The 17,361-nt window shown below is 40.0% G+C and overlaps 5 protein-coding genes and 2 long non-coding RNA genes across 18 annotated transcripts; 3 read left to right on the forward strand and 4 right to left on the reverse strand.

The window, feature by feature from the left end:
• Window positions 1–98: 98 nt before the first annotated feature.
• AT1G72840 (Disease resistance protein (TIR-NBS-LRR class)) lies at window positions 99–4,754 on the reverse strand. 4 transcript variants are annotated; one of them, NM_001198457.2, is made up of 6 exons: window positions 4,705–4,754; window positions 3,907–4,527; window positions 2,699–3,782; window positions 2,286–2,588; window positions 944–2,182; window positions 99–850 (listed from the first exon to the last, which is right to left on the reverse strand). In NM_001198457.2, exons 2-6 carry the CDS (start codon window positions 4,386–4,388, stop codon window positions 407–409), a joined length of 3,552 nt encoding a protein of 1,183 aa, NP_001185386.1. In that variant the 5' UTR covers window positions 4,389–4,527; window positions 4,705–4,754; the 3' UTR covers window positions 99–406. The 4 variants fall into 4 exon arrangements, with proteins under 4 accessions (NP_001185386.1, NP_001322025.1, NP_177427.2 ...); NM_001334554.1 differs by having other exon boundaries at window positions 3,907–4,572; NM_105942.5 differs by having other exon boundaries at window positions 99–2,182; window positions 4,705–4,734.
• A 29-nt stretch (window positions 4,755–4,783) lies between these two features.
• Window positions 4,784–6,386, forward strand: AT1G72850 (Disease resistance protein (TIR-NBS class)). Its single transcript, NM_105943.2, has 2 exons — window positions 4,784–5,292; window positions 5,389–6,386. The coding sequence occupies exons 1-2, from the start codon at window positions 4,874–4,876 to the stop codon at window positions 6,236–6,238; spliced, it is 1,269 nt and encodes a 422-aa protein (NP_177428.1). The 5' UTR covers window positions 4,784–4,873; the 3' UTR covers window positions 6,239–6,386.
• Window positions 5,198–6,953, reverse strand: AT1G72852. Of its 3 annotated transcripts, NR_139934.1 has the most exons (3): window positions 6,515–6,844; window positions 5,828–6,118; window positions 5,198–5,683 (listed from the first exon to the last, which is right to left on the reverse strand). It is a non-coding gene; the product is annotated as an other RNA (long non-coding RNA). The 3 variants fall into 3 exon arrangements; NR_139936.1 differs by having other exon boundaries at window positions 5,388–6,118; window positions 6,515–6,953; NR_139935.1 differs by lacking the exon at window positions 6,515–6,844 and having other exon boundaries at window positions 5,325–6,413.
• Window positions 6,954–7,016: 63 nt separating this feature from the next.
• AT1G72855 lies at window positions 7,017–10,025 on the forward strand. 4 transcript variants are annotated; one of them, NR_139939.1, is made up of 3 exons: window positions 7,017–7,354; window positions 7,428–8,627; window positions 8,744–10,025. It is a non-coding gene; the product is annotated as an other RNA (long non-coding RNA). The 4 variants fall into 4 exon arrangements; NR_139937.1 differs by having other exon boundaries at window positions 7,428–7,907; window positions 7,974–10,025; NR_139938.1 differs by having other exon boundaries at window positions 7,428–10,025.
• AT1G72860 (Disease resistance protein (TIR-NBS-LRR class) family) lies at window positions 7,131–11,849 on the reverse strand (the record flags this gene model as incomplete). Of its 3 annotated transcripts, NM_001334556.1 has the most annotated exons (5): window positions 7,381–7,998; window positions 8,095–9,516; window positions 9,610–9,912; window positions 10,017–11,130; window positions 11,218–11,849. In NM_001334556.1, the coding sequence occupies 5 exons, from the start codon at window positions 11,679–11,681 to the stop codon at window positions 7,381–7,383; spliced, it is 3,921 nt and encodes a 1,306-aa protein (NP_001322142.1). The 3 variants fall into 3 exon arrangements, with proteins under 3 accessions (NP_177429.2, NP_001322142.1, NP_001322143.1); NM_001334557.1 differs by lacking the exon at window positions 7,381–7,998 and having other exon boundaries at window positions 7,999–9,516; NM_105944.2 differs by having other exon boundaries at window positions 7,131–9,912; window positions 11,218–11,681.
• Window positions 11,842–14,241, forward strand: AT1G72870 (Disease resistance protein (TIR-NBS class)). The gene is made up of 2 exons (NM_105945.4): window positions 11,842–12,455; window positions 12,831–14,241. Exons 1-2 carry the CDS (start codon window positions 11,989–11,991, stop codon window positions 13,900–13,902), a joined length of 1,539 nt encoding a protein of 512 aa, NP_177430.1. The 5' UTR covers window positions 11,842–11,988; the 3' UTR covers window positions 13,903–14,241.
• A 46-nt stretch (window positions 14,242–14,287) lies between these two features.
• AT1G72880 (Survival protein SurE-like phosphatase/nucleotidase) lies at window positions 14,288–17,118 on the reverse strand. 2 transcript variants are annotated; one of them, NM_179549.4, is made up of 11 exons: window positions 16,978–17,118; window positions 16,539–16,884; window positions 16,335–16,429; window positions 16,070–16,137; window positions 15,937–15,980; window positions 15,777–15,854; window positions 15,550–15,703; window positions 15,239–15,391; window positions 15,010–15,117; window positions 14,849–14,914; window positions 14,288–14,679 (listed from the first exon to the last, which is right to left on the reverse strand). In NM_179549.4, the coding sequence occupies exons 2-11, from the start codon at window positions 16,829–16,831 to the stop codon at window positions 14,581–14,583; spliced, it is 1,158 nt and encodes a 385-aa protein (NP_849880.1). In that variant the 5' UTR covers window positions 16,832–16,884; window positions 16,978–17,118; the 3' UTR covers window positions 14,288–14,580. The 2 variants fall into 2 exon arrangements, with proteins under 2 accessions (NP_849880.1, NP_177431.1); NM_105946.5 differs by having other exon boundaries at window positions 16,539–17,118.
• Between the last annotated feature and the right edge of the window lie 243 nt (window positions 17,119–17,361).

Raw genomic sequence — 17,361 nt, forward strand, 5'->3', positions numbered from 1 at the left:
TTTGGACCAAAATCAAAGGAGATTCAATGTATTAGTAGTTGTTTTGCAATGATATTTAATGTAACATTTCCAGTGAGAACACAACTCCTGTGGGTTTGGCAGCTCCAACTTTTCTTTCTCCATTTCTAGCCTGATGAAATACCAGAATACAATCTGGTAAAGCTTGTTGAGCAAAAAGGGCAGACATCGAGTACAAAGCAGAAAGAAAAAATTGGTTCTCTTAAAAGGAAAAAAATAAAATCAAGTCACAATTAAACCGAAAAATACCAAACCGATTATAAAAGCAAACCGACACGAGGTTACATGGGTAGTAATTTATTTAGTTCCAAAACGAAAATTGGTACAAATCCTTGTGTTTAGAAATCTGCAGATCCATCATCATCTTAAGAATTGATCTCCGCACCAGCTACTTTAAAACGAACCCAACGTGTTCAACTCCACACAAAATTATCTCGTCGCCCGGCTCCGGAACTTGGATATGGGATTCGAATTGCACCTCATCAATTTCTGCGCTGATGATGCCAGTTGGGATTTGGACAATGACCAGGTGATGCCATTTATATGGTCTATTATTGTTGTCCTCCATCATCTCTGATGATTGATAGAGATTTGGTTTGAGGTTAATCCGATATAACCTGCTACCTTCACAGTCCCAATTATAAGAAAACGCTGGAAACTGTAGATGGAAGGGCTTTTCGCAAACAACCATGATTTGGACAAAGAATCCCACAAGCTTGGGGGCAGCTTTAATCTTAGGTAGTTTGATCCTCATAGGTTCCCTCCATGAGGTTCGCATATTGTTGGTAGAAGCAATTGAGTATTTCGTTATACAAACAAGTCGAAATGGAGCCTACGTGCAAAATGAGAATCAATCAAGTCACAACTTAAAAATATAGCTTATGAGGGGGTTAAAGGGAACAGATTATAGAGAAGAGAGCCTTACCTCTTGAGAATATTCCTCGTTCATAAAGTCACGAACCAGATCGCTAATACATTCTAGACTGATGCAATGGCTAAAGTCCAAGTGGTTGAAAGAATGATTCGAAGAGAAGTTAACATGCTCCAGAGATTCGCACCCATGTGCATAGAGATACTTGAGGCTCTCTGGAAGATCTGTCAGTGAAAAGATTTTGTTGCAGTTGTTGAGGTAGAGAGTTCTCATAAAGGATAACTCTCTGATGCTTGTTGGGATTCTCCTAAACTCGAGGCTGCTGAGATCTAGATATGTTAACTTGGTGAAATGACTAAGCTCCTCTGATAATGACACAAGACTCTTACAGTTTTCAAGGCTAAGCTCAAGCAACTCGTTTCTGCCTGGAGCTGATTTTTCCACACTAAGAATTCCCATCAATGATCCAAGACTCTTGCATTTTTCAACGCAAAAATCAAGCAAATTGTATCTGCCTGCACCAAGAATTCCCATCAATGATCCGAGCTTCACACAGCCAGAAAGTACGAGTCTCTCCACCTGAGAAAGTTGTGGCAGTGCCTTAAGTCTGCGACAGTTACTGAGGCTGAGGTACTTTAACATGGCAAGTTGTCCCATGGATGTGGGTAGATACACGAAATCATTTCCACCGAGGTCCAGTGTCTCTAGGAGCTGCAACTGACATATGTCTTCAGGGATGTCTTCAATGTTTAAGTTTATCAGCTTTAGCTCGGTCAGACATGGAAAGTCTGCAAAGCTAAGACAGCTGAAATTAACAGGATCCAACCTGTAACTGAACCGCTTGATGTCGAGTGATTTCAAACCAAAGAAACCAGAGTTAAGTAGATGTGTTACTGATTGATGAGCGGTCTTCTGCACAGAACTAAAAGACAGATGGTCTCCCGTACCCGAGAGACCCGACAACTTAATGAATATTTTCCCCTGGATAGCTAGATCTGTCAGAGAACTCAGTGTCGCCCCTGAATGAGGAAGGTTCAGTATAATCCGTTTGAGGCCCCAGCGGCTGAGGCTGGCTTCTTGAAGGTCATTGACGAGTATCACTCCCTCAAGACCATCACAGTACATCATATTTAGTTTCCTCAGATATAATCTATTAATAGACTCTGGGATTTGCACCAGGCTCGTACAGCTTTCCAATATCAACTCTTCAAGATTTACTGCGGTCGAAAGTTCTGGAAGTTCTCTGAGATTCCTCGATCCTGTTACATCTAGTATCCGTAGGTTTGGAAGCAGCTGAAAACAATACAGCAAAACACAGAATTACAGGAAAGATAGGTAACAATATGACGACCTTATCAGAAAGAGTAAAACGAATATGTAATTTGAATGAGCATACCTTGGTTCCATCCCAGAGGCTGTTGAGTTTGCTGTATCGCAGACTGAGTTCAATAATGGTGTGTGGTCGAAAGATAGGTGGCAATATAGTCAATGGATAGGCATCCCAGTGTAGTAACTTCAGATTACGAGAAAGAACATAATCATCTGAAATTAGCTGCAGGTTCGACACATTACCACCCAAGTGCTGGAAGAACTTGAGAAATGTGAGATTATGCATAGGGCCAAAAACACTATTCCTCAATAATAAAGTGTCAGCCATTTCACACAAGTGCAGTGACAGGCCTTCAACTCTTCGAGTACCCTGTTGATAAAAGCGTCAACAACTGAAGAAAGGCATGTATATCCAAAAACCATCAAGATTAGAGTGGAAAACAAGAGCAATTCTAAGATTTACTTTTTGAAAGAACTTACTGTGTTACTGTCCAGTACATAATGGATCTCTGTAGGATCCCATAAAAACCTTTGTTTGGAAGGCCTCCAGTCGGATTCTTGACGCACAATTTCTCTTCCAGTTTGTACTAGCAAGATATGCATGCTTATACATCCATCAATTGATATGTTGACGAGACACTTTGCTGCTAAGTGATTTATCCTTGCATCACAATTTTTAAGAAATGCTCTGATATATCGGAGATGGCCACCATTAAAGAAACATGCCACATGAAGGAAAACAGTCTTGTCGTATTGATCTAAACCGTCATAGCTAGCTCTCAAAATCTCTTGGACATTTTTTTGAGGGAATGTTTCAAGTAGAGCTAGCTCATCTTCCCATTCATCTATGGCCACAATAGCACTGAGATGGGAGGCAAAAGCTACAAGGGCAGAAGGAAGGCCGTGAGCAAGCCGAGAAGCTCTGATAAAGAGTTGCTCAAAACCATCAGAAGGAGGTCTTCCCCCAAAAGCTAACTTTTTAAAAACCTGAAGCGCATCCTTATCGTCCAAGCACTTAACCTCATATATATTGTTTACTCCGCAGGAATTGAGCAAACCTTTGTCTCGTGTGGTTATGATGATACGGCTCCCTGGACCGAACCAGCTTGGGTCCTTTGCCAGGCCATGTAACTGCTCCACTTTATCGACATTATCAAGCACGACAAAAACTTTTTGATGCCCGAGTCTCTCCTTTATCTCTTGGGATCCAGCTTCCATGCTCCATAACTCGACATCTTCATCATAGAGGATATGGGAAAGCAATTCCTTTTGTAGATGCTTAATATCATAGCCTTTAGACACGTTTTCCAAAAAACAGTGAGCTGGAAATTGACGTGAAAATCGATCATAGAGACACTTGGCAATGGTGGATTTGCCTATGCCTCCCATTCCCCAGATCCCTATCATATGAACCTCGTCTTCACAACCAATATTCAGAAGGAGAGTCATCTTCATCATATGAGCTTCCATTCCAACTAAATTAATCAAATCTGTCGACTTCATCCTTGGCAGTCGACTTGAGATGCCTCCAACTACCTCGGCTATCATATCTGCCTCATCCACGCTAACATAGGCAACACAAAAAAATACATCAACCAGATTGTGGATGGCTAAGGTTAGATCAAGAAATCAGCAGAACATTGTACTTAGTACTCTATAAAAGTAGAGAAAAGAAAGAGAGATTTTACCAATTTCTGGAATGCTTGCCTGATAGATTAGCGACTTGGGTGAGAGCTCTTCTCCATTTAGAAACCTTCTCCTCCATCTCCGGATCTGCTTCGTACCTTTGAAAGGCAGTCGCGAAGCTTCCTTCCTGGTATCTCACGTCAGAGGGTTTTACGCCGTAGAAGATAGGAAGCACTTTGATCTGCTCCTCACTGTGAAGCTGCATTATCAACCGGAGCTCCTCCAAGCACCACGTCGAAGTAGCGTAGTTTTCAGAGAGAATAACCACCGCAAACCACGAAGTTTGTATAGCTTTGACTAGACCATCGGCAATGGTGTCGCCAATCTCGAGCTTCCGATCATCTTTAAAAGTAAGAACTCCATTATTACGTAGAGCCACATACAAATGGCTGACGATGGTTTGGCGGGTATCTACCCCTCGAAAACTGAGGAAGACATCGTAGTGCCTGAGACGAGTTGCAGAAGATGATGACGAGGAAGCCATGGAAAGAGAAAAATGGGAAAATATTCTGCATTCGTTTGTTTCCCCTTAGTATTCCTCGTAGTTTCCGGGTCGGGTCAATTTGATCACATGGAGGTTTCTGACAAAGCAGCTGTCTCGGAGCTCCCGCTATGAAGCCACGCTGAAATGATACGAATAGAGCCAGGTTGATTTTTAAAATAGTTAACTGAATAAAAAAGAAAATCAAAATTGAAGTGAGTTAGTTTGAAGATAGTTTATGTTATCCTGTTCAAAAACAAACTCTGCTATAAATTAACCTTAAACAATACAAAACAAAAGTTTATATTATCCTTCGTACCTTTAAGTGCACGATAGTTGAGTAGTCAAATCTCGACTCTCGCGCACTTTGGCAGCTTCTACTCATCGCTTTCTTTGGCAAACAGATACTTTTCGTTTTCCATTTCTTCCCGTTTGAGAATTGTAATTCAAGAAATTAACAATTCGCAACTCTCAATCTCTCGTTAGCAATGTCTTCATCCTCCAAATTTGAAGTATTCCTTAGTTTCTGCAGCGAAGACCCCTCAAAAACTTTTGTCTCTGTTCTGGACCGTTGGTTGGAACAAAAAGACATTACCACCAATTTCAAAGATGACTCGTTTCTGGCAGAGGAGTCAAAACTCGCGGTTGTTGTAGTCTCAGAGAGCTATCCAATCTCTGTTTTGTGCCTCAATCAGCTCGAGAAGATCGTAAACTCTCACAGCGAAGGTAGACTTTCCATCCTCCCCATTTTCTACGGAGTTGATCCTTATAATGTTAGAAAACAGACTGGATATCTCGCGGAACCCTTTCAAGAGCTTGGTGAAGGATATCCAGATGACAAGATTCAAGAATGGAGGGTTTCTCTCACTAAACTCACCAACATACCTGCCCTGGATTCACGATATTGGTAAAACACAAGCTTAATCTGTACGTAAGAATATTCAAGGGTTTTTTCACTCGGATTCATGATTCTTTTCCCTTTATGTTTTTGATTTTATCATAGGAGCAACGAAGCGGACATGATTGAGTTAATTGCAAATGAAATCTTGAGTATCTCGAATAGAAAGCCATTAACAGCCAAAGGTGATGGACTGGTTGGTATGGATCGTCAGATGCAAACACTCTACAAATTGCTGGATTTCAAAGCTGCTGAAGAAGTTCGTTTGATAGGAATTTGGGGTCCAGGAGGCATTGGCAAGACGACGCTAGCGAGGTACGCTTATGAAGAAATATCTAGCAACTTCAAAGTTCATGTGTTTGTAGACAAGGCTGAAAAGATTTGTCACCAAGACCGGGATCTGTTAAAGTTGTTAACAGAAAAAGGTACAACACAGGGTTTAGATGTGGGGATTGATAAAATCAAATCAACATTTGGACACCGAAAAGGTCTGATCGTGATTGATTGCGTTGATAACATCAAACAGTTAAAGGAGATAGTATACCTTGCTCACTGGTTTATTCCAGGAAGTAGAGTGATCTTTGTTACACAGGACAGGAACCTGTTAGTTGAGTCTGGTGTGGAGCATGCTTATGAAGTTCAGTCTCTGAGATACGACGAAGCTCTTCAACTATTTTCTCACTCTGCTTTTGACCAGCAACACCCTCCCACTAGTTTTGAATCACTATCCCTTCGCGCTGTCCATATATCGGGTTTCCTTCCTCTGACACTTAAAATCCTCGGGTCTTCTCTACGAGGCAAGGATGAAGAGCGTTGGGAGAAGGAACTGCAACAACTGGAGGGAGACCAAGAGAAAGCTATTATGGAAATCACGAGCAAGAGATACACAAGAGCAGGAAAAAAAGAAGAAGATAAAGAGAAAATCACATCATTTATTCTCTTGAGTGATGATTAATAAGTGAATGAATCACTCAAGAAGATATTAAAAAAGTGATGATCTGTTAATGTCAACAAGTTGTAGATCTGTTGTCATTAATGTATAATATGACATTATCACTGATGAACATTGCGGTTTATCTGAGATTTTCTTATTTTCACCTAAGCTAATGAAGCATCTCACTATAAAGTGTGTAACTTATGCAATTAGAGATTTTAATTAACGTATATACGTTGTGAAATTTTGCCCAAAGGAAAAAAACGTATTTTGAAACGAAAACTCAAAAAGGCTTACCAAAGTAGTGATTTTTTCTTTGAGATAGATTATTGATGCTCCATGTTGATTTTGTCTGCTGAGACATATTCAGAGATTAAGCGCGCACCACATAAAAGCTACTCTTCTGGGAATTTGCCGATGGGATTCGAAGCCGAACTCGTCCAATTGTTTGTCTTAGGGTTCTTGAAACGGCAGAAGACAAACAAGTGGTCTCTGATGGATAACCACTCTGGAGGATGAATTAAGATTTGGATTGAGGAGAGACCCGATCAAGTTACCCAACTCCAGTGAACATGAAGAAGACGAGAATTGCAGATGAGAAGACGACTCTCTCGCAAGTAATCATGATTCATAAAAACCTGTATTTTTTTTTATGCAGAATCAGATCAGCCGGTTGTTTTGAATTTACTTACCGCTGATTTATTTTGGTTATAATTCGTACACCAAATTGAACCGGAATTCAAAACCCAAATCGGTCCTAATATAAAACCAAAATCTCAAAGAGAGTACCAAAACAAAACCGGGCTAGAATTATTTTCAGTATGATTTGGGTTAATGAGTTGACTCGGGAATGAACTCGGAGGTTTCATATGAAATAAACAAAATAGATGAAACGAAAACAGCAAATCAAGCAGAATCATCAGGTGACGGGGCAGGCAGATTTGCGGCGGATTACTGGGTGAGAAGATCCAGAATTTGCCGTCTCATGGCAATGGCGTAGAGGGATCAAAGAAAGCAGAAAATTTCAAACCATTTTGACCCACCATCATCAAGCTTAAAACGAAGGCAGTGGTCAACTTCTAAAACATGAAATGAGGTTCTGGAAAAAGTTTCCAGCTAGGGTAACCCAATTGAGAGGTAACCTTACCTCTTGACTATGTCCGTCATGTAAAATCATATTCATTAGATTCTTGTGTTCTTCTTGATTCAGGCGGGGGCAATGGATACTTGATCGAGTGATTTGGGGAAAAGGAATCATTCTCCAGGGAATTGGAGCCGTGTGCATAGAGATGCTCAAGGCTCAGTGGAAGCTCTTCCCCTTCTATACTCTTGTCTGCTTGGCCAACTTCCCAAATCAAGCGAATTCCACATGATTGTAGCTTTGCGGATGGAGACTTCAACTCCTCTGAGAATTGCAAATCGGATTTGATGCCTAACTTGTTGATTTGGTTGCTGAAGTTTTTTAACCCGCGGATGATAAGCAGGTGATCTGATTTAACAACTTCTTCCTCATCTTCAGTGCTAGGGTCAGTACTATGGAAATCTGGTTTAAGGTATAAACAAAAGTACCTTTCATATCCCCAATCCCAGTCATAAGAAAATGGCGAGAATTGTATATCAAAGGGCCTCTCGCAAGCAATCACGACACATGCATCAAAACCCAGCAATTTCGGGGACGGCCAAATTTGGGGTAAGTCAATCGTTAGGGACTTTCCTTTATCTATATGATCAAAGTAACTGGGCACCTCGGTTCCAGGAAAGAAAGCGAATCCCAGTGACTCCTATTCGAGGACAACAACGAAAAGAAAAAAAGATGGAGAATGATCAAGTTCAGGTTGTTTGCAGTGGAGTAATGGAAGAATAAGCTGGAAACATACCTCTTCGTTTTCTCCCTCGTTGAGAAACTGAGCGATCAGATGTTCATCCCGTTTTAAACCGAAACAATGACTAAGATCAAGGTGTTTTACAGAATGGTTCAAAGGAAGGGAAACAGTTTCCAAGATTTCACAGCCATGGGCGTAGAGAGACTTGAGGCACAACGGAAGCCCTTCAATCGATTTGAGTTTCTTGCACTTATTAAGGCAGAGAGTTCTCAAAGAGGAAAGCACTTCGATGCTGGATGGCAATTTCTCAAATTCATGGCTGCTAAGATCTAAATATGATAGCTTGATAAAATGTCTAAGCTGATCTAAAATTGATCGAATGCTCTTGCAGCCATCAACCCAAAGCTCAAGCCATTGGAATCTGCCACAGTCTTGTTCAGCATAAGAAAGTTCCAACAATGATTGGAGGTTTATACAGCCAGAGAGTTTGATTGTCTCCAACTGAACCAGCGCTGGCAATGCTTTGAGTCTGCAACAGTTACGAAAGCTGGCATATTTCAACCTGGGAAGTTGATTCATGGTTTCTGGTAAAGTCTCAAAATCATTGCCACTCCAGTCCAGTTTCTCTAGGAATTTCAAGCCGCACACGTCATCTGGGATCACTTTAATGTTTAGGTTGATTAGAATTAACTCTTTCACGCAGGGGAACATCGAAAGGCTAAAACAGAGGAAACTTGCACCATCACTGCTGTACCTGAACCTGCTGATGTCTACTGAAGTAAATCCATGGAACTTGGATGTGGGTTGAGATTTTCCCTGTGCTTTCTTCACCGATTCCTGACCATGAAACTCTGGCAAGAACTGAAGTGCCTGCCGTGTCCTTGTAGAAAATTCAAGAGCTTGTTGGTTATCAGGCGCTAGCTGATCCCTCTGCATCATCCATTCATGATCAAGAAACTCTGAAGTGGCCTTAACTTTCCGTCCTTTCCTCATAAGCGATCCAAAACCACATAATATTGTTTTTTTACGAGGTTCTTGTTGCTGCTCCCTCTTTGTCAATTCACCAGGTGCTTGTTGCTTCTCTTTCTTTGTCAATTTATCAGGTCCTTGTTGCTCAGTAGTAAAACTGAGATGATCTACGTTGCCATCAAGCCAAAACATCTGAATATGTATGTTTCCTCCAATAGATAGATTTGCAATGGACCTCGTTTCCACTTCTTTACCCGAGAAATACAAAGCAATTTGACGGCCGCTCCTATTCAATTCCCTTATAGTGATATAACTAGCAAGCTCCTCACAGTATGAGACATCAAGCGTCGTCAATCTAGTAAGGTAGCTGATGGACTCTGGAATTTTCTTCAGCCTCTTGCAGCCTTGAGTTATCAATTCCTCCAAATTAACGGCCATTGAAAGATCTGGAAGTTGTTCCAGATTTTCAGAATCTGACAAGTCCAATCTTCTCAAGTTTGGCATCCCCTGAGCATATTCAACAAAGAATAGGAAAATTGCGAGAATGTTAAGTACCAGAAGATACATTGTTATAAGCATAGATCTGTTAAGAGCTTTTACCACGGTTTCTTTCCAGAAGCTTGTGAGATTGCTGCGATGTAGAATGATTTCAACAAGATCTTGCGGCTGGAATCGGCAAGGGAAGGTTGTCAAGGGAAATGCGTCCCAATGTAGTAACCTAAGCCTTGATGAAAGTAGATTTGTATCGTCACCACTGAAAAGCAGCTTGGACTTAATATGGTTCGAGTGCTTGTAGATCTTGAGGAATTTGAGAGTATCGTGGTACGCTGTATACCCTCCCAGATGCAATGCATAAACCATGTCACACATATGTAGTGCCATGCAATTGGTTGGTTCGCTTGTCTGTGGGATTAAATACGATAAAATTAGTTGGCCTACGAACAAGCTTAGTGCAGAAACAACCATGAACAACAACGATGTTACAGATAGACACTGTAAGTGCTTACCGTGTTACGTTTCAGTAATTCATAAATTTCATAAGGATTCCACAAAACTCCTCGTCCATGGCGCCTCTGCATGGATTCTTGATTAACAATTGCTCTTGCAGTTTGGTCTACCAAATTATGCATCTTTATATACCCACTGGCTGTTATTTCAATGAGAGACTTCTCAGCCAATATTTTTAATCCCAGACAACCCTGTAGTACACCATCATCGAGAAGGGTAGTGGCACGCCGGAGAGGTTCTCCATTAAAGAGACATGCTACATGAAGGAATACATTTTTATCTGTTTCCTCTAATCCATCGTAGCTAATTTTCAAGATCTCCATAACACTTTCATCAGGAGCTTCTATAAATCTACATAATGCATCGTCCCACTCCTTTAAAGATGTCATTCTTCGGAAAAATAATCCATAAGCTTCAATAGCGACTGGAAGACCTTGAGCAAGCCAAGACGCTCGGATTGACAGTTTTTCATAAAGTTCAGAAGGAGGAAGCGCTCCTTTGAAAGCCAACTGGTTAAATAACTGAAGAGCAGCATCATTATCCATGCACTTAACTTCATATACAGTTCTTACTCCGTATGTATTGAGCAAGCCCTTGTCTCGTGTTGTTATGATTATTCGACTGCCTGGCCCAAACCAGCTCGACTCTTGAGCAAAAGCATGCATTTGTCTCATGTCATCCACATTATCAAGGACAACAAAGACTTTACGACATCCAAACCTCGCCTTAATCTCCTGGGGTCCAAGTTTTACGCCCGAACCCTTCATCTTCTTCTTAGACAGACCAAGTGTAGTTGAAAGAAACTTTTCTGCTAAAGACGAGACACCACCCTTTCTATAAATCTTGGAAACGTTTTCAAGGAAACAACGAGCTGGAAATCCCTGTGAAAACTGGTCAAAGAGACACTTGGCAATGGTGGTTTTGCCGATGCCTCCCATTCCCCAGATTCCTATCATACGAACCTCATTCTCAGAGTCCATACTCAATAGAGGACTCAGGCGCTCCATGTGAGCGTTCATCCCTACGATGTCGCTGAAATCTACTGGCTGCATAATCAACAACTTTTTTGAAATGTCTTTAACAATCTCTTCAATCATCGACGCCTCGTCTTCACTAGAATATAGAACATGATAAGAATAATTATTATCAGTTCCATCGATATTGTACACTAAAAACCATATGTTGGTGGTGAAAACTTACCAAGTTTCAAAATCCTTTCCTGCTAAACTGGCGATCTGGGTGAGAGCTTCTCTCCAAGTTGTGACCTTGTTAGGCATTTTAGAGTCTTGGTACTTGTCAAATGTGAAACTCCCAGTCTGATGTCTCACGTGAGAAGGATCAACTCCATAGAAAATGGGGACAACTTTAATCTTATTCTTTAGGTGAAGATCCATTACCATGCGGAGCTCGTCCAAGCACCAACTAGATGAAGCGTAGTTCTCCGATAGAATCACAAGAGCATATGTAGAGTTTTGAATGGCTCTGCTGATTTCTTCGGAGATGGAGTCGCCGAGCTCAAGCTTTTTATCATCTTTGAACGTAACAACTCCCTTATCGACAAGTTGTTTGTGCAAATGACTGACAATGTTCTTGCGGGTGTCTTCTCCCCGGAAACTCAAGAACACATCGTACTTCCAGATAGGAGATGAAGAAGATGAAGCCATTAGTCTCTCTCTTTATGGATCAACTATTTGGCCAAGAAGGAGGATGAAGAAATCATATCAAGTTCTTAGTACAAGATAATCATATTGTCACAAACTTGCACGTTGTCCGTATAATGATTTCAAATCCATGGTTCAATAAGACCCTCCCCCAAGCCACCCTGTTGTAACACAGTTGCACGTCGTCAATTCGTTGACTTTTGGAAGCCAAACTCTCTAGATATTACAAGGCGTCATTAACTACATCAATATCTCATTTCTTTGGTCAAAATTCAGGCATCAATCATCTATCTCTCCACTATCGATAATCATGGCTTCTTCTTCCTCCTCATCAGAGCATAAAGTGTTCCTGAGTTTTAGAAGAGAGGACACCGGTAGAACTTTTGTCAGCCATCTATACCGTTCGTTGGATCAAAAAGAAATTCGAACTTACAAATTTGAAAACCAGCAGGCGGGAGACGGAAAGAGGATATCTTCTGAGGTCAAGCAGGCTATCAACGAGTCTAGGATTGCTGTCGTTGTGATATCGGAGAACTACGTCTCTTCCGTCTTGTGCTTGGACGTACTCGCGAAGATAATTGAGCGTTTGCCTCTCATCAAAATCGAAACAGTCTTCTACGAAGTGGATCCGGGGGATTTGACAAGACCAACTGGTAAATTCGCCGACGACTTCAGGAGGCATGAAGCGAGAGAAAATCGGAGAACCGTGAATCGTTGGAGGGATGCACTGGACCAATTGGTTAGCATCACCAACAGTAATTTTTGTTCGCGCAATTGGTAATCACCGATTACTGTAGTGGTTTTTTTATTGTAGTGGTTTCTTTTATTGTTTTACTTTTAAAAAATTTGCTAACTCATAGGGGGTGATTGGCTAGTTCAAAGCTTTAAAAAGAGTTTAAAGTCTTTCCAATTTTTTTTTTGCTAATTAGACTTTTTTTGCTTTATTTATTTTGAAAGTTTTAAAAACCTTTTTTTTTAAAAGTCCCATAAACTAAACTTTTTCAAACAAAATAATTCTCAAAAGTTTTTTTTATATTCTTTCCAACATAATTAAAACTCTCTACAAGTTACATATATTTTTTTAAGAAATCATAGTAAAATAGTCTCTTAACCTTTCTCCAAAAGTCCTATATATTTTATGTTTTTTGACAGGGAGGATGATTCCAAGATGATCGATGATCTAATCATCAGACTAATCAATATTTATTTTTCTAAATACTACACACCGGACGTAGATATAATCGCAGAAACGACAGTTGGCCTAGACGCGAGCGTTCTGGGATTGATGACAGATATCGATATGAAGTACAAACTCAACAGTCTGTCTGGGTCTGTAGAATCTGGATTTGGACTTGAGAGATATGCACTTGAAGCCACATCTGTTATGGACGATATGTCAAATGAATCGCCTTCTCCCACATCTGACGACTCCAACGGTCTTGTTGGGATGTATCGTCATAAGAAAGCGGTCTATGGATTGCTTGATTTGGAATCTAAGAACCAGGTCCGTACAATTGGCATTTGGGGTTTCCAAGGCGTCGGGAAAACGACACTTGCTGAATGTGTTTTCGACGACATCTCAAGCCACTTTCAACACTACTGCTTCCTAACCAATGCCAATAAAATCTATCAGAACCGCATCTCACCAAGTTTACTAAAACATCTTACAAGGAGAAGGAGTTCTGAAGACATATTTGATGCCATCAAACCAAGTCTTGTAAACCGAAAAGTCCTGTTTGTTGTTGATGGTGTTGATGCTACTTACAATGAACAATTTAACGATGCCATGAAGGTTACCCGTTGGCTCGGTCCTGGCAGTAGAATTATCATGACATCTAGATTCAAGTCTTCGCTTAAGTTCGGTGGGGCAAAATACGAGATGGAGTGTCTGAGATATGAGGAAGCTCTACAACTCTTCTCTCTATACGCTTTCAAGAAAACTTACCCTCTTATTGGTTTTGAACTATTCTCCATTCGTGCTGTCCACTTTGCTGGACGTCTTCCTCTGTCCCTGAAAGTACTCGGTTCATTTCTATATGATAAAGACGAAGAGAGTTGGAAAAGAACATTGCACAAGCTAGAAGCATCACAAGATAACGATCGTCGTTATGTCTCTAACTACATCGGGGCAGGTGAATACCTTCCAAGACGTCAAATAGAATTGGAACAATATGTAAGTCCAGATGAAGAAGAATATTCACCTTCATATATCATGTCACTTTGACAATCAAAGTGCATAAGCCTACTCGAAACATTTGGTTATGTTTCTGTTATCTATGTTGTTCGCTCATTATATTAATGTTGTTCAGCATTTAATAAGACTAACAGGGGGGGGAGTGGTCTTGTCCCTCTTGTAGTACCTGGATAGTGCAAGGTGTTAGTATCTATGCAAAAGTTGCAATTTACATTTATACTTCTTGTATCCTGAAATGCGATTCCTAGGTGTTGTCGTGAAGGACTGAGATCGAAGAAGATAAAATGTGAGACAAGATGCTTGCCAGAGATTTGAGACTTAAAAGTAGTGCAATGACATGATTCAATATCATTCTGCTCAGATTTAACCGATAGCCAAAGAGATGCGTTAATTACAAACTATCAGCCATAGTATTTAGGTAAAAGATCGTTCTTCTCAATCAAAAGGTTTACAAATTGTCTGAATTCGAAATAGAGAAAACGCAGACCGACCTTTTTTCCGATTACAAAGGTTAAAACAGCTAGTGACAAACAAATAAGCCAACAAGAGCAACCCAGACTTGTAGGGAGATCAAATAAATAAAATAAACAAAAGGGTTAAGATGACAACAAGACCACAAGAACAAACAAATTGCAGAATCCAGTAAATCAGATTTGTTGGGAGAGTTTTGGCCAAATCATGTAACATAATTTACGAGTATGACCTTTTTCATTGATCAGAGTTAAGGGCTTTGGAGATCCATTCTGATGCTGCGGCTTGAGTTTCTGAATCCGTTTTTGGAAGGAGAGAAAATGGAGTCACGGAAACCTGCCATTACCAAAAGGAAGGAATTTAGAATCCAAATACGTTTTCCTTAGAAATATCTAGAGACTTAAGACTTTAACCAAACAAGATGTTTCATGATGAGCGCAACTGTTGATTTAGAAAAGAGCAGGATGCAGAAAAAGAGAATGGATGTATGATCATGCCAACTTACGAAACCATCTTCTAGAGCCTTGACATCCAAATCTTCATCTGTGTGTTCTTGTTCTTTAGCAAGAAACTGCAAAATATATACAAGTCGGAATCTTAAACACAATGGTACACATTGAATATCCAAAGGATTTGTGAAGAGAATGGTTCCAAGTTTTTCTTTACCTCTAGACGAAAGAATTTCTTAACACGGGTATCAGTTTTACCAGCAACACCAACTGATTCAATTTCTACAATACTCTTCTTCTGAGTGGTAAAACGACGAGCCGCCCCCTGAAATTGCCAGATATCTTAAAATCAGAGTCGAATTTACAAATCTTGCACCTTCTGAACCAAACTAATATAAAAACAGAAAAGTCTAGGTATGAGACTCCTGAATAAGGAATAAACTCACAGCCGCTGAAGCATCCCTGCCAAGCTGGGCAAGCTGAGCCCCTAAACTTTGTTGGTTGGACATGAAATTCCCAGCACCAGGGTGACGATTAGCTGAAACAGCTTGCCAACTAGGATACTGCCTCCACATGCTTTGCTTTGTTACCTTGAAACCCTGTTCATATGTAGACGAAGCATCAATTTCCCTAATTCATTGACCTTTTCACAACATCAAAGAATATAGTAACCATTGCAAGCATAGATCATGTTCTTAGCATACAAAAATCGAACCAAATATCTGTTTCTGAGACGAGTTATGTTAAGAATACAAACCTTGTTTGATGAGGGTGATGTTGGAATTTCTATGTTGAGAGAGCAGTCTTTAGGGAAAACTCCTTTCGCAATGTCTCTGATAGTTGCGTTTATCAAAGGTAAGCAGACACCAACAGCATCCTTAAAGTGACTTTCTTGGCTTTCATTTTTCTTCCTATAATCGATACGAAAAATTATTGCCAACAAATCCAAACATGTAGCAGCAGGCATTTCCACGATATACTCACCAATTCAACGATATTGACAAAGAGGGTACCCCAGAAATCAAAGCCTCCCTGCCTCCAGCAACTGCACCTGAATAGAACCTGGAGGATTCTCAAATCAGGAAACACAGAGGAAACGACCAGACAAGGAATAACCACTTATTTACAAGATAAATGCACTTACATTTGATGGCCACAGCTTGATCCCTGATTAATTCCACTAATTACCTGAAGATAATAAGCAAAGGCACAGATACAAAAATTAAAAAATACCAAATTGTCATACAGTCAAATGATAAGATTGTCAAAATGCTAACCAGTATAGGTTTTGACCAAGCAAAAAGCGCTCCAGATAATCCTAATGAGATGCAGTCCACAGGAGTCCCTGAGACAAAAGAATAATTTCAAAGCCAATGAACAAAAACGGTACTCACACCACATGTCCTAAAACAAGATCAATGAATCTTCTTGTTTCAGCAAAGACTCCAACTTTCACATTCCATACACTTATTGTCAAGCTTATAGATGTTGTGAAACTTCAAAAACCAGTACTAATAACCATTTCAATCAAAATCCGCATACCTGAAACTTCAAAGGCTGTGGCACCTTTGAGTTTTACAGAGCTTACAGCGATTGTTTCTCCTGGAGTAGTAGAATGAGCAGAGGCTGATTTGTCCCTGCAAATTCCAATTCACCATAAAGTTCAGAAATTTAACCAAAACATGATATAAACACACAAAGTGAACAAATCAAAATCAAATTAACAATCAAAAGGAGAAACTTTACGTTTGAGGAGCACAAACATGAACATTGTAAAGCCCTTCGAGAACCAAAGCCTCAACGAGAGAAACAAGCCCTGGCGAATCAATCCCATCACCATTCGTAACTAAAACAATAGGTCTAGAATCATCGATCTCTTCCTCCACCGACGCAACATCAACGGAATCAGATGTAGACGGAGCCTCCTCCGCCGATCCATCGCTTCCAACTTTTTCCTCATTTCCTACTTTTCTCTTCGAAAGCACATCTTGGAGATTCGAAACGAGCGCAGCTGACAAACCATTGTTCTTCGAGGTCATCGTAAAGACACGAGAGAAATTGATTTGGGTCTGTGTTGAAAGAATCAAAAACCCTAACGAGAACACGAAGAAGAATAAAATTAGAACAGAGAGAACGGGTCTAACGGAGTTTTCGTAGAGAGAGAGAGGAGAAGAAAGAGAGATACTTTAATTGGTAGAGAGAGAAAGCTTGAAGAAGAGATTACTTGTGAACTGTAACAATTTGAGTTTCCTCCGCTTAGATAGAGAAGAAGAAAGAAGAAGAACAATGACGCGCAATTTATTTTCAGACAAAAACAAATATTATTAAAATTCAATCCGAAACCATCCAATAGGAAATTAGGAAACTGTTTTTGTAAATATTAAAATAATATTTTAAATTAAAATAATATTTTAATTATGCATAAAGACATATAGATTATAGATCTTGAACAATTTATTTATGTATTTTTGGTAATATTAATTGTTTTATTCTCACTATGGTCAAAAAGATGAAACATATTATAAATGGTCCACATCTAATAATTATACAGTTATCAGATGTAATAAGA

The sequence above is a fragment of the Arabidopsis thaliana genome (genome assembly GCF_000001735.4).
Source record: "Arabidopsis thaliana chromosome 1 sequence".
In the NCBI taxonomy this organism is placed as follows: Eukaryota; Viridiplantae; Streptophyta; class Magnoliopsida; order Brassicales; family Brassicaceae; genus Arabidopsis; species Arabidopsis thaliana.